General features: G+C 39.0%; 1 protein-coding gene across 1 annotated transcript in view; it reads left to right on the top strand.

Annotated features, from left to right (window-relative positions):
- Positions 1-15,089, top strand: part of LOC124545232 (rabankyrin-5-like) — a 65,631-nt gene that overhangs the window by 43,691 nt on the left and 6,851 nt on the right. Inside the window, exons 6-7 of the mRNA XM_047124103.1 lie at positions 2,585-2,785; positions 9,698-9,892. Of these exons, the coding sequence (XP_046980059.1) occupies positions 2,585-2,785; positions 9,698-9,781 (285 nt within the window). The 3' untranslated portion in view covers positions 9,782-9,892. The remainder of the gene's footprint in view (positions 1-2,584; positions 2,786-9,697; positions 9,893-15,089) is intronic.

Genomic DNA, 15,089 nt, shown 5'->3' with positions numbered 1-15,089 from the left:
GAGATAATTTTACATTGCATCATCACCCACAAAATGACAACCACCTACTATCCACAGATGAATGGCCTCTCTGAAAGTGTCAATAATATGTTAGTAGATATGTCCTGTATGTATTTTGATGTTGAACAGAGAGACTGAGATACAGTACTGATCATCATACGCATATTTAAATGATGGAGCTTATTTAAATGATGGTATTAGGCACAATGGGACCGCACACTCATGTTCTGTTGATATACCTGATAAGATGTCAGGGTGGTTGGTCCCTCTTTTTTTAAGCACTGTCATTAGTTTCTCACTACTTTCATACCATGAGAACCTGGGACCAAGCTGATTTTTTTCTGTCACCTCTTCTATCAATTGCAGTTGCGTGTAGACTGGTTCCCCTGAACACTCTAGAGCTTTAATAATAGGGACCAAAAACGCATAATGAGATTTTATGTATGCAATGTCGTTGGAAATTGTTGGGTCCTTTAGCTGAAGTAATGCTCGCTGTTATATTCCATGGTCTGTAGCCACGTTCCCTAGTGAGTAAGTATGGGTTTTGGTGGAAATGGTATGTTGGGAAGTTCCTCTTGAAATAACTGACTTCTTGTAGGTGCCTTAATAAAAACCTTTTTGATGGTTGAAACTAGCTCATGTACATGTGGAAATTCGAGACGTATCATCTCAGCTTCACAACTCATGGCATGGGCAAGAAATGTGATATGGAGCAAGACTATGTAAAATACTTTCAACAATTTAACAGCAACAATGTCCGCCCCCGGTAGCTGAGTGGTCAGCGTGACAGAATGTCAATCCTAAGGGCCCGGGTTCGATTCCCGGCTGGGTTGGAGATTTTCTCCACTCAGGGACTGGGTGTTGTGTTGTCCCAATCATCATCCTTTCATCCCCATCAACGCGCAAGTCGCCGAAGTGGCATCAAATCGAAAGACTTGCACCCGGCGAACAGTCTACCTGATGGGAGGCCCTAGTCGCACAACATTTACATTTTTAGCAACAATCATGTATGCAGCTGCATCAGTGTTGATTACAAGTATTTTGTTTTCATCTAGACTGTTGGGGAAAAGTAATTTGAGGGCTTTATTAACAAAGTGAGCAGTTGTTTCCTGGTTAGTCTTTTTAGCTCCTTGCTGCATATCAGACGAGGTGCAGAGCGAGTGTCAGGATCTAACTTTCTAACAATCAAATTAGCCACATATTGACCTTGTCTGTCAGTTGCCTCATCAACAGAGATCCACATGTATGAATCATCTATATCTTCCCTTATCCTGCACAATGTATTTTCGTATGAAGTATCTAAATAGTTCTTTCTCAGTGTGGATTCTGATGGAATGCTGTAGTGACAGTATTTCTCCAGAAAACTTTTGAACTGGCTATTTTCAAGTGCATAGAATGGTATGTTTTCTGCAACAATGGCTCGACACAGGTCAAACTGAAATTCGTTTTTTGTTTGTTGCATTTGGTTTAGTTACAAACATTTGTTTCAAGCTTGTTTTATTTTTCAAATTTGGCTGGTGTTTAATCCCTGCAACATGCTGACTTAAATGCGACCTCTGTTCAGAATGTACCTAAAAACGAAAAGAAATGAGTAATACTTTGTGGAAGAATTTACATAAGTGATCTACAACCCAATTAATGCTATATATAATGACCTGGCAAACAATATTAGCAATAACCTCAGACTTTTTCCAGATGGTACAGTTATATACAATGAAGTGATATCTGAAGAAAAAACTGCTCAAATATTGTCAGATACTGGTAAGATTTCAGAGCGATGCATAGATTGGCAACTTGCTTAAATGTCCAGAAATGTGAAATTGTGCACTTCAAAATAAAAAACACATAATATCCAGTATTGGCAAGTCACGATTGGAGTCTGGCAACTCATATGAATACTTGGTCTTAACCGTTTGTTGGGATATGGAATGAAATGATCACACAGGCTGAGTCTTAAGTAAAGCAGGTGGCAGACTGCTGTACATTGGTAGTATTCTCGAAAAATGCAGTTGGCCTACAAAGGGGATTGCTGACAAAATGCTTATGTTTCCCAGTATATGGGAAGGATAAGTACTACAGCTGTGTGGGACACATACAGAATTGGTCCAACAGCCAACGTTGAACTATGCAAAGAAGTCCAACACCAGCAATCACGGCATTGTTTGACCACTTGGAAAGAGTCACAGGAATGCTGCGTTGGCCAACTATTGAAGATAATGGCAACCGTCCTGAAAAAGTGTATTTAAACAACTTCAAGAACCAGTATAAAGTGAAGAATCTTGGAGTTTGCTATCTGCTACAGCATACTACACAATACTGTAACATCTGCATAAATAAGACTAGGCTCACGCACAGAGGGATTTAAGCAGTGGTTCTTCCCATGCTCCGTACGTAAATGGAATGGGAAGAAGCTGCAGCATGCGGTACAGTGGCGAGAATCTCTGCCATGCACTTCGCAGTAGTTTGCAGAATATGGATATTATAACTAGAATATAAGATTTGTGTTTTCAAATTAAAATTTTGCAACATTAATAATTTTCCAAATATGATCATACTGTATTAGAAATTTGTTTTTGATGTGCAGGACATCCAGGGCAAAACAGCATTACATGTAGCCATAGAAAACCAGCTTAATGGTATCGTTTCACTGCTGCTTTGTCATCCTGAACTAGACTTGACTGTAAGGGACAAAGCTGGCCTAACGCCATTTGCTGCAGCTCTCAAATACCGTAATTATGGAGTAGCACAGGCCATTCTCGATCGCATGCCTGCAGCAGCTGAAGAGGTGAGTTAGATCCTTAAACCATAAAAAATTCTAAGACATAGGTTTGCATTCAGTGCTAAACCTGTGCATTTGGAATGGGAGCCTCCCCTGTTCCAAATCTTCCTTGTTCTGCAGCTAAGTAGACTATCATCATTTGCTACAAATATTGTGAAATTTCAAATATAAAATTTATTTTAGCTGAAACGGTAGTTTAGTTATAAGAGAAATGAAAGTATTGGTTGTGTGTATTGGTCCAAAAATGTGTTGTGTTAGGCAACATAAGATCAGTTGTTCTGTAAAAAGGAAATTTAATGACACATAAGAATGAGTTTATTCACAACAAGATTTTTTACATTTACTTAAAAGATGGTACTAGGAACAGCACAGCGACTCTTAAGTCCAGTCCAAGCCCTATCAGTGTTCCATCTATTTACATGCCATCTGAGTAGTGGCACCTCAACTGTTGATAGTAATGTTGCACCAGATAGGCAGTTTCTATGGTAATGTTAGGTAGAGTCACTACAAATTGAAAAACATTCAGTATTCAAGTTGCTGTTTCTTTTCTTGGCTCCGTTATTGTTGATACATATTTTAGTCTGCTTCTTTGAGCGAGGCAGACCATATTATTTACAATAAATATTCATTTATAATATTTATAACTTCTTATTAATTAAATTGAATTGATGCAGAAAATTCATGGCTAAACACGACTGAAAATATTGCTTAGTTTTCAAACAATGCCGTCCTCTGGAGCTAATACTACATACATTATTAAGGCCTGAAGAAGAACAATGATTTTGAATTATATAAATGGGTCATTTGATTACCACGTCACCATTCTTCAGTTGGGGATGGACATTTTTCAAATGATGTAGGAAGTATAAAAAGTCCTAGTAAGTTACCTTGCAACTTGCAAACAGTTAACATTATGATTTTGGTTCCCTTTTTAAAAGTAGTAATCTTTTTCTCATTGCACAGATGTACAATGAGGTGACAAACTGTGGCATACCTCCTAATATGCTGAACCTCCTTTTCCCAGTTTAGTGCAGAAACTCAATGTGGGATGGACTTGACAAGTCATTGAAACTCCCTTGCGGAAATACTGACCCATGCTTCCTCCATAGCTGCGAATAATTGTGAAAGTATTGTCAGTGTAGGATTTTGTGCATGAACTGACCTCTTGATTATGTCCCATAAATGTTTGTGGGATTCGCGTTGGGTGATCTGGGTGGCAAATTCATTCACTTGAATTGTCCAGAATGTTCTTCAAACCAATCTTGAACAATTGTGGCCTGGTGACATAGCACATTGTTGTCCATAAAAAATTCCATCGTTCTTTGGTTGCAAAGGGTCTCAAAGTGGCCCAACATAAGTGTTTCCACGCAATGATTGGTTCAGGTGGACCTGAGGACCCAGTCCATTCCACATAAACACAGCCCACATCATTACGGAGCCACCACCAGCTTGCACAGTGCCTTGTTCACAACCTGGGCCAATGGCTTTGTGGGATCTGCGCCACACTCGAAGGGCCTCATCTGACCAGGCCATGGTTTCCTGGTCGGTGAGGGTCCAACTGATATGGTCCAAAGTTCAGGAGAGGTACTACAGATGATGTTATGCTGTTAAAAAAGGCACTCACATCAGTAATCTGTGGCCATAGCCCATTAATGCCAAATTTCGCTGCACTGTCCTAACGGGTGCATTCATTGTGTGTCACACATTGATTTCATGCAGTGCTGCTTACCTGTTAGCACTGACAACTCTACGTAGATACTGCTGCTCTGTTGTTAAGTAAAGGGTGTCCATCACTGCATTGTCTGTGTTGTGAGAGGTCCCTGAACTTTGGTATTCTTGACACTACGGATCTCAAAATACTGAATTCCCTAATGATTTCTGAAATGGAATGCCTCCATGCTTCTAGCGCTAACTACCATTTACCATTCAGGGTCTCTTAATTTCCGTTGTGCGGCCATAATACAGGGTGTATATGACCTGGGACATCCTGGAGATCTGGGAAAAACACAGGAATTTTTTCATCCAGGAGAAAACCGGGAAACACCTGGGGAATTTTTTAGAATCCTGGGAATTTTTCATTGTTTTAGTTTTCTGTTAAGTTTTTGTAATTTTGGCTGGTAAGAACCGATACTCTAACAAAGGATATTACTGTATCCCGCTACTGCAGAATAATACTTCACCAATAAAACATAAACGAGGGAAAAAAATGAAAATAACTTAAGTTGCAAAGGAAATGTGCCATACACAACAATGACACACAGTGTTCATGCAAGTGCCTGCCAACAGCAAAATGTGTCAAAGACTTTAGGAAGACTATGCAATGCTTCATAACAAGAAATTGCCTCCGATGAGCTTGAAGTCACAACTGTTTACATTAAATTCGTTTTAGCAGTTACGAGTGGGCCCATGCGCATGCTCAGTTAAGTCGCGTTTGAGTAGTAGATTCTCCCACTTCCGGCTACAGGAATGTGGCTGTTGGCTGTGCAAGCAGTCACAGCAAGCAGCTAGATGCTACCAGGAAAAGGGGGCACCAAATTCATATTCTTGAGGAAAAAAATTTGTTTCACAAAACGCCTAGCATCCAGCGCATGTTGGTCTATCGGTTATTCATATGATTTTGAAACGCATCCCTGTTAGTTTTTGAACATCTTTGAACACATTTTAAGTTGATTTCTGAATGAATCATAAGTTGATTTTTGAATTCATACATAGTGTACATGATGTCTCTGTCAGGAGAATCCTCGTCGCATTTAGAAATAAACTTTCCGCAGCCAAAAGGGTTGGGGCTATACGAGGTGAGTGGAGTAAATCCAAAGGGATGAATACCACTCGCTGTCTGATTATGTGGTTGATTGGGTTTGCGAATGATCAACGTTGTTATAATTACTATCGAAGTCCATAGAGTCAGACTACCAGAATGGAAATAAACAACTAACAGGAATAACAGGTGAGAAAAATTACGTATTATCTTCTCATTCTAATCAAGAAAATGAAATTTTGACAGAAAATTTTTGGTCAGATCACTACACTAGTAAGGACCAGTTGTACAGTCCCCGGCTAGCAGCCGTTTAAGTTTTATTCTGGAAGTAACGCGGAAAACGTGTTGTACGAACATGTAAAACGCCTAACCAGAGAATAATCGCTGGACAACTAAACCTGATTCTGGCAGGGTTAGTGAAGTGTTAATGTTTATACCACATCTGACACCAAAGGTAAATGTATATGATGCCACTTCTGATCACCAATTGTAAATGTATACGGGGTTTGGGAAAGGAGGGAGGGAGGCAGTTGTTACATATGCCTCATGACAACAGGGTGCAGGAGGTCACGTGGTCAGGATTAGAGAGTGGGCATCCATGGCTGCCATTAAATGACAAAACAGGAAATTAGGTACAATAACGAGAATATATTTCCAGGTACGGTACACAAGGGGTGCGCCTAGGGTCATAAGTTACCAGATTTAGGCCAGTCTAGGTGGTCAACAATTAATTAAAATGGACAACGGAAGGGGAAGCGGTTCATGTTAACTTACATTGGTGGCCGGTCGTGAAAAGCAGATCCAAGAAGACGTCTGTTCTGCTCGAAGTCTGGATTACAAGAGAGAGTAGCAACTGTGTTCTGCACCACACACCACTCCAGTGTCCCCACATGTGATCGGTATCCCTCTCTCGCTATTGGCTAAAACTAGTGGTGTGAATTCACTAGTAGTTTCAGCAGAGGGCTCAAGGCATCTCTTGTCTGCAGCTTTAACTGCACAGAACTGCCTCGGTTTTGAAAGACAAGCGACTTGTCACGTAGGCATGGCGTAAGTTACTCAGGGAGAACACTCGTAAAGATCTGACTGGGCCTGTAAAATAAATTTTTTAAACCAATTCCCTAAAATATTCATTGACTAGCTGCCATCACGTACAGAAATTAATCAGCGAACAAATTTGACAGTGGCAGGAATAGCTACAGAATTGGTGATGACAAGATTGTTTGTTAGAATGAGGAAGGAGAAGAAACGGGGACATCACGCAAATTATGGAAGGATAAGACGACTCCAAATTTATATAAAAATTTCGTAATACTACGTTTCGATCTCATGCTTAAGAAACTGATGCGTATGAATGCAATGTGAAACTATTTCCCAACATAAAGTTTTTTGCTTGTAGTAGGCCTAATAGGCATTTGATATTGGTTCTTCATGAATTATTTTCTGTCGTGTTATAAAAATGACCATTTGTGCCAAAACAATCTCATTTATTTGGCATGTGTTACAAAATTGCTGCAATATTGGAATGGCCTATTTTATTTTATCCAGCACACAGTGACAAAATAGACGTAATCTGATTGAGAAACCACACCAGTCTTGGGTAGTATTTCAGTATTAGATAACGACGTTTCGATTTTTCATGTAGCAAAAAGTTTCATGAACTTCAATGAGGTAATAGATTCTTTTGCAGAAAGGAAAGCATGCCATGTAAAGCTGTAGCAAGATTAGAGAGAAAAAATGCTAGGAGCTAAGGATTGAAGAAATGTGTACTTTCTTGCTTGTCTCTTTGTCTTTATTGGTTTATGTATCCTATATTTAATTCTGTGTCACACAAAACAGCAAGTTACTAGCTAATAGGCAATAAACAGTGCCAATTTTCTGAAGGCTTCTTGTTCTCCCGATTACAAATAATCCCACCTGCTATTAATTGCGAGTTTGGTGTTTTTTTTTTTTTTAAAAAAAAGAGGGGCAGGTTGTCAAACCGGCCGACTGGAAGCAGGAGAGGCACCACAGGACATTTCAGTTTTCACTGTCCTGAATATAGTTTGATGGCATCCATTACAAAATATACACGTTTCAATTCCACAGAGTGAAATAGAGTGACGTGCAATAGAAGAATGATGTATGAAGAGGCGTGGCACTGCAATGTGGCACACTTAAGACCAAATAACATGTCTTACATTTCCTCGAACATTTATGTTTTATGTTTCAGACTTTTCAGAAAGATGTGTGCTACAATATGAACATTTTTTGAAAATTCAATTTTTTTTAATATTGACCCATTAGCAAATATAGTAGATCCGGGGCTGATGGGCAGAGCAGTCTGAGTTATAGTGGGTAGTCTCCACGTGACACGTGTTTACATTTAGTGATTTTACTGTTTCCCCTTCATTTACTCTCACATCACATGAAAGCAAAACGGATATCTGTGGCCGGGAGCTATCAAGTGAATTAAAATACGTTCACATAATTACGGAAGGCTAAAATATGTTATTAGTTTTCAGATTTTATTCTATTTCCACCTTTCTGACAGTCAAGCATTAATCACCTTGCAGAACAATGGAGTTATTTTTATGTGCTTGCAATAGGAATTTATCTTTTAATAACCTTTTCCGCAGAGGCAGTCAATGTATTTGAAATGAAATGTTTAATTCCACAGTACTGTCTAGTTTCAACTGTTCGCTGCATTTCAAGTGCACGTTTTCATCTTCTAGCACGTATGGCATTATGCCATAATAAAGAACCAAACATGTTATAATACAGTACTGGTGCTCCAAGAAAATTTACATCCCGAAAACCACACTGAAAATTTAATACCAGGTCGAGGTCTACTTCATTGGGAATTCGGACATATGAATTGCACATTTTAGTATGGTTCACAAAATTCTGATGCTGTTGGAGTATCCTCTGATGGCTTGTTTCTTTTATGACATAATGTATGGTCTTCCAATGTTTTACATGTATCTGGGCTGCACAATCGTGGTGTCGCCTGTTATCTGCGCTCTCTGCTGAAACTGCTGAAATGAACCTATTTCTAACAGGTCGAGGGAAAACATTGCAAATGGTGGTTTGAAAAGCGTTACTTTCAAAGTAAATTTCCTTTTATGAGAATGTACCATAAGTTTCTTAAATCACAGAGCATTTGACTCTCATTTAAAAATCAATTCTTTGATGACGAGGGATTTAGAATAATTTTGAGCCTTGAAGATGAGACATTTATGTCATTAAAAATTTTACTTCACATTTGTGTGATAAATCTTAAAGTGTAACATGCGCAAAAAAGATCAACATTATATGCGAAAGTTTACCTTCTCTTTCAGCTTATTAACCTTAGAGACCAATACTATATGTGGAAGCTTTTCTTTTCTTGTAGCAACACTATGTATATTAATTTAAACTATTAACTTTCCCTGTTTGTGTGTTCATGCTACTTAACAGTGACGTTGCTGTTTGCTGACTACATCACGTGTCCTATGCTCTGAATATCCGCTGTCATCGGCTGGCAAGATCATGTGACATGAGCTATGACTGACTTACAAAAGTGCATCTCAATCTCAGTTTCAATGATTTGGAAAGTAACATGCAGTGTTTGAGGGAATTCCAACGTATACTTTCATAATAGGAAAATACGCAGCATACATGTTACTGCACATCAAAAGATACTTCCAAAAGGTGTCTTTTTCCCTGAGTTTCGTTTTCTGAAGTGCCAGGAAATTCTACGCCCGTGTATAAAACCATAACCATTCAAAAGATTCATAAGTTTTACAGTTCCGAGGGAAAATATACTGTCACTTAACACGGAAAAAGTGTGTTTTCACCAGGGGCAAAGTGTATTTTTAACCGGTAAATCTGAGAATATTTTTTCCTTGTCTGCATATACACCCTGTAATAACATCGGAAATCTTTTCACATGATGCACCTGAGTACAAATTACAGCTTTACCAATGCACTTTCCTTTTGTACCTTGTGTACGCAATACTACCACCATCCGTATGTGCATATTGCTATCCGATGACTTTTCTCATCTCAGTGCAGTGCAGTATGAATTAATATAGATTGCAAAAAAAAGTAGATATTTATGGGTGTTTATAACAAAGCTTTTTTCATGTTGTTGCCATAAGAAGAACCTTTGTAAATAATGATAGTTTTATTATTATTGACAGTATGATGATAAGGGCCAGAACTTTCTGCATATTGCTATCCAAAAGGAAGACATGGAGACCATACTTTTTCTGCTTTCAATCTAAGTAGATGTCAACTCAAGAGTGCAAGATACTAATCAGATGCCACCATTGCAGCTCGCTGCAGCTGCTGGATCAGAAACACTTGTCAGGTCCCTGATGCTTGCTGGAGCAAGGGTAAGTAATGGAGCCCACATAAGCAGTCCATACTGCTGGGCTGCAAACATAAAAAATGCAAGCTCTCTTCTTAGTTTATGTATAATGTGCTTCTTGCATTCTCAACAAAAGTCAGTAATGATGATATTCTCAACAATAATCAGTAATGATGCAAACATTGATATATTCATTATTTTCATTCAGGTTTCCTAGACATATTTATCCATACCCACTGCTATGCTGTTAATCTTAGTTTCTCCTTTTACACCTGATCACATATCCTGCCTTTGGTAGTTGACTGATTTACCAATGGTTTTATCCATCATATTCTTCATCATTTATTGACACCACAGACCACTATGCTCCCCACAGACCACCATGCTCCCCACAGACCTCCATGCTCTGTTACAATGACACCATCCCAGAAGGTCACACTGAACATTAATGTTTTCAGTAATTACCCTAAATTACTGAAGGCACAGTTCCTTTTAGAAATACATGACCTATTTGATTCTCCTACCCAACTTGCTCTCCATCTCTCTCTTCTCATTGGTAGTAAGTTAAATCCTAATTATCCTTTCTCATTCCCAGTGTGACAGTGTATACGCAGAACTCAAGAATCATTCCTTAACTCTTGAGTCTCCTTTCTAACCAACAACAGTTCCCAGACTTCCACCATCTACATTTTTTCCGCAATCTATATGCCAGTCCACTCAAAATACCCAGTGATGGATGGTTACTGCTCTCCTATTGAAAGGATCTCTGGTCTTACAGATAAATGCCTCAACATACTATGTGCAACCTACCTTCTTGCGTCAAAGCTTCCTCATTCATCTGTCTGCAGTTATGTCACTTTACCAAGGATGAAGGTTCAAATTGCCAACCAACCATCCAGACTTTCGCAAATGTGGAGATGCTTGCTTTGAGAAGCACACGGCCAAATTCCTTCCCCAGTACGAGCTTGCACTCCATCTTTAATCTGTAATTGGTTATTATAACCTAGTCTTACTGTTCTTTCTTTACTACATGGCAATATGTCACTCTGCAACAGTACCAAACTCATGTGACTGATAATTTATTTCTAAATTGAACTGTCATCAATAAAACAGATGAGGGTCTCACAGTAAGTGCTTAATGTAACCATGGTCTGTACAAACGGCCTTGTCTCAGTGGCTAGAACTTTGATGGGTGACTGTCCAGGTCTTCCAAGCACTGTTGGCAGTTTGTGTACACTCAGCCATTGTGAGGCCAATTGAGGAGCTACTTGACTGTGAAGTAGCAGCTTTGGACACAAAACCTGCCAACGCCCAGGAGAGCAGTTTGCTGATCACATGCCACTCCATATCCGCATCCATTGACGCCTATCGGCTGAGGATGACATGATGGTTGGTCGGTACCTTTGGGTCTTCCGAGACCTATTCCAACTGAGCTTAGCTATTAACCTTGATGGTGAAATAGCAGCAATAAAGCACCCCTAAACCAATCTTAGTTCATGAAGAAGAAGCAGAATTTCAGAGAATTGTAAATACTGACTCAGTGACAATATTCTGAGAGAATTTATATGATGAAAAATGGGGAGTAGTTCACCAAGTGGGCACACACTTTTTTTCCTAAAAGATTTGTTAAAGCTTTATGAATCTAGTTTTTCTTTCCAGTGGATCAAGGACCATTAAGTGGAATTTGAGAGAAAATCTGGTATCAGATTATCTCTAATCTTGACTTAGAAATGCTGTGTAAATAGTATTACAAAATTCTTCAGCATATCATCAAAAAAGGAAAAACTGTGTACTATGTTCAAAAAATTCAAAATTTAAAGGATAATATGTAGAATTATTTGGCATAAAACAAATAAGCTCAGCAATGCAGATAGCTTGGACCAAGACGACAACAACAGTGAGACAGCTGACAAGATAGTCAGATCACAGGCAAATTTAATGAAGTCTTCCTAACAGTAGCTGAAAACATGGGTATACAAAAAATGGTTCATTGAAAGCAGGTCCTATAAACTTGAGCTAGGCAATGCACACGAGGTCTGTTCAAAAAAGTCTGGAACTTTGACCATAAAATTTTTTTACACATACCTTGTACTTTTTGTGCATGGTCTCCTATAAAATACTCTCCTCCACAATTGATACACCACTCCCAATGCCGTTTCCATTTCTGGAGCGGTTGTGGTACAACTCTTGGTGGATTGTGCGATGTGCAGCCTATGACTTCTCTTTTATCTCTTCTATCATTACAAGATAGAGTATGACAGAGCACTGAAAGACCTGAGTCGAAACAAGGCCCCGGGAGTAGACAACATTCCATTGGAACTACTGACAGCCTTGGGAGAGCCAGTCCTGACAAAACTCTACCATCTGGTGAGCAAGATGCATGAGAAAGGCGAACTACCCTCAGACTTCAAGAAGAATATAATAATTCCAATCTCAAAGAAAGCAGGTGTTGACAGATGTGAAAATTACCGAACTATCAGTTTAATAAGTCACAGCTGCAAAATACCAACTCGAATTCTTTACAGACGAATGGAAAAACTGGTAGAAGCCGACCTTGGGGTAGATCAGTTTGGATTCCGTAGAAATGTTGGAACACGTGAGGCAATACGGACCCTACAACTCGTCTTAGAAAATTGATTAAGGAAAGGCAAACCTATGTTTTTAGCATTTGTAGACTTAGAGAAAGCTTTTGACAATGTTGACTGGAATACTCTCTTTCAAATTCTAAAGGTAGCAGGGTAAAATACAGGGAACGAAAGGCTATTTACAATTTGTACAGAAAGCAGAAGGCAGTTATAAGAGTCGGGGGACATGAAAGGGAAGCAACGGTTGGAAAAGGAGTGAGACAGGGTTGTAGTCTCTCCCCGATGTTATTCAATCTGTATATTGAGCAAGCAGTAAAGGAAACAAGAGAAAAATTAATTCAGAATAGGTATTAAAGTCCATGGAGAAGAAATAAAAACTTTGAGGTTCGCCAATGACATTGTAATTCTGTCAGAGACAGCAAAGGACTTGGAAGAGCAGTTGAACGGAATGGACAGTGTCTTAAAAGGAGGATATAAGATGAACACAACAAAAGCAAAACGAGGATAATGGAATGTAGTCGAATTAAGTCGGGTGATGCTGTGGAAATTAGATTAGGAAAAGAGACACTTAAAGTAGTAAAGGAGATTTGCTATTTGGGGAGCAAAATAACTGATGATGGTCAAAGTAGAGAGAGGATATAAAATGTAGACTGACAATGGCAAAGAAAGCGTTTCTGAAGAAGAGAAATTTTTTAACATCGAGTATAGATTTAAGTGTCAGGAAGTCATTTCTAAAAGTATTTGTATGGAGTGTAGCCTTGTATGGAAGTGAAACGTGGATGATAAATAGTTTGGACAAGAAGAGAATAGAAGCTTTCAAAATGTGGTGCTACAGAAGAATGCTGAAGATTAGATGGGTAGATCACATAACTAATGAGGAGGTATTGAATAGAATTAGGGAGAAGAGGAGTTTGTGGCACAACTTGACAAGAAGAAGGGACCGGTTGGTAGGACATGTTCTGAGGCATCAAGGAATCACAAATTTGACATTAGAGGGCAGCGTGGAGGGTAAAAATCATAGAGGGAGACCGAAAGATGAATACACTAAGCAGATTCAGAAGGATGTAGGTTGCAGTAAGTACTGGGAGATGAAGAAGCTTGCACAGGATAGAGTAGCATGGAGAGCTGCATCAAACCAGTCTCTGGACCACAACAACAACAACAACAACAACAACAACAACAACATCAACACCATCATTACAAATCTTCGTCCTTTCAGTAAGATTTACAATTTTGGAAATAAGTAAAAAAAGTCTACACTTGCAGGTCTAGAGAATATGATGCATTAGGCAGTACAGTGATTTCGCTTTTTGTGCAGTAGTTACTAACAAATGGGGTTCAATGTGCGGGTGCGTTATTGTGACGCAAGAGCCATGAATTGAATTGTCTCACCATATTTCATGCCATTTCCTTGTCACATTTTCTTGCAGGTGTCACAACACATCCCAATAGTATCGTCGATTAACAGTTTGTCCCTGTGGTGTGAATTCATGAACTAATCCTTCAAATCTAAAGAAAACTATGAGCATTGCTTGGACATTTGACCTGACCCGACGAGCTGGTTTTTGGTCTTGGATAACCTTTCCCAACCCATTGTGAAGATTAAACCTTGGCCTCTACATTATAACCATAGATCCATATCTCATCACCAGTTTTGTTTTCTTTTGGATCGCGCAAATGAGAACGAGATGTTCCTTAGGAAAATTCCAAGATATTAGGATATCATCACATGATCCAACTGAAATGTTAATTCTTCTGCAATCTCGAGGACGGTCAGTCTTTAGTTGGCAGGCACAATTTTGTTGTAATTGCTGACATGAGCGTCATCAGTAAATGTTGAAGGGCATCCTGAATGTGGGTCATCTCTAACTTCTGACTGGCCATTTTTAAACCACGTGAATTATTTGTAACACAGAGTACGGCTTAAGCCCTCATCACCGTAGGTTTCTCGAATCATTTCGTGTGTCTCTGTAAAGGTTTTCTTGAGTTTCACACAAAATTTAATTCAGACGTTTTGCTCCTCTAACTCAGCCATATCTAAATTCGCAAACTGTGTAACACAATGTTCTACTCAATATAGTACTGAAAAATAACTAACAGACATGCAACACTGAAACTTCCTGCAGTTACACATTAAAAACAGGCATGTGCATGGATCCCAACCGCATTTCTCTCCTATAAACCATTGCTGCGAAATTACTGAGACATGGTATTTCTGCACCAGACATCAGTTTTGCCAGCTCATCTGTTAGACATATCACAAAAAAATTAGGACACTAGAAATTAGTAACTCCTTTTGCTATGATGGTATCTCAGCCACAGTATTAAAATCTTGTGCCAACTTGGTAGTGCCACACTTTGAGTTAACTTTGTAAGCAATCAGAGTCAAGGTGTATTTCCTGAAAGACTGAAGGGTGGAGTAGTAACATCAATGTATGAAATATACTAATAAACAAAAATGGCAATAAGAGACTGACCTAATCATGAACTGACCTGTCTCCTTACTGTACCCTTAAAGATGTTTGAGAAGATGGCTTGTAATAGAACATTGAACCACCATTATGAGAAAAACATTTTCAACAAGGGACTCTCTACTGAGAGGGAAATAAATGATCTCACAAACTAGATTCTTGTAGA

Source organism: Schistocerca americana, chromosome 8 (genome assembly GCF_021461395.2).
Source record: "Schistocerca americana isolate TAMUIC-IGC-003095 chromosome 8, iqSchAmer2.1, whole genome shotgun sequence".
NCBI classification, from domain to species: Eukaryota; Metazoa; Arthropoda; class Insecta; order Orthoptera; family Acrididae; genus Schistocerca; species Schistocerca americana.
The sequence above is the reverse complement of the archived record's forward strand: the minus strand, read 5'-3'. Positions and strand labels throughout refer to the sequence as shown.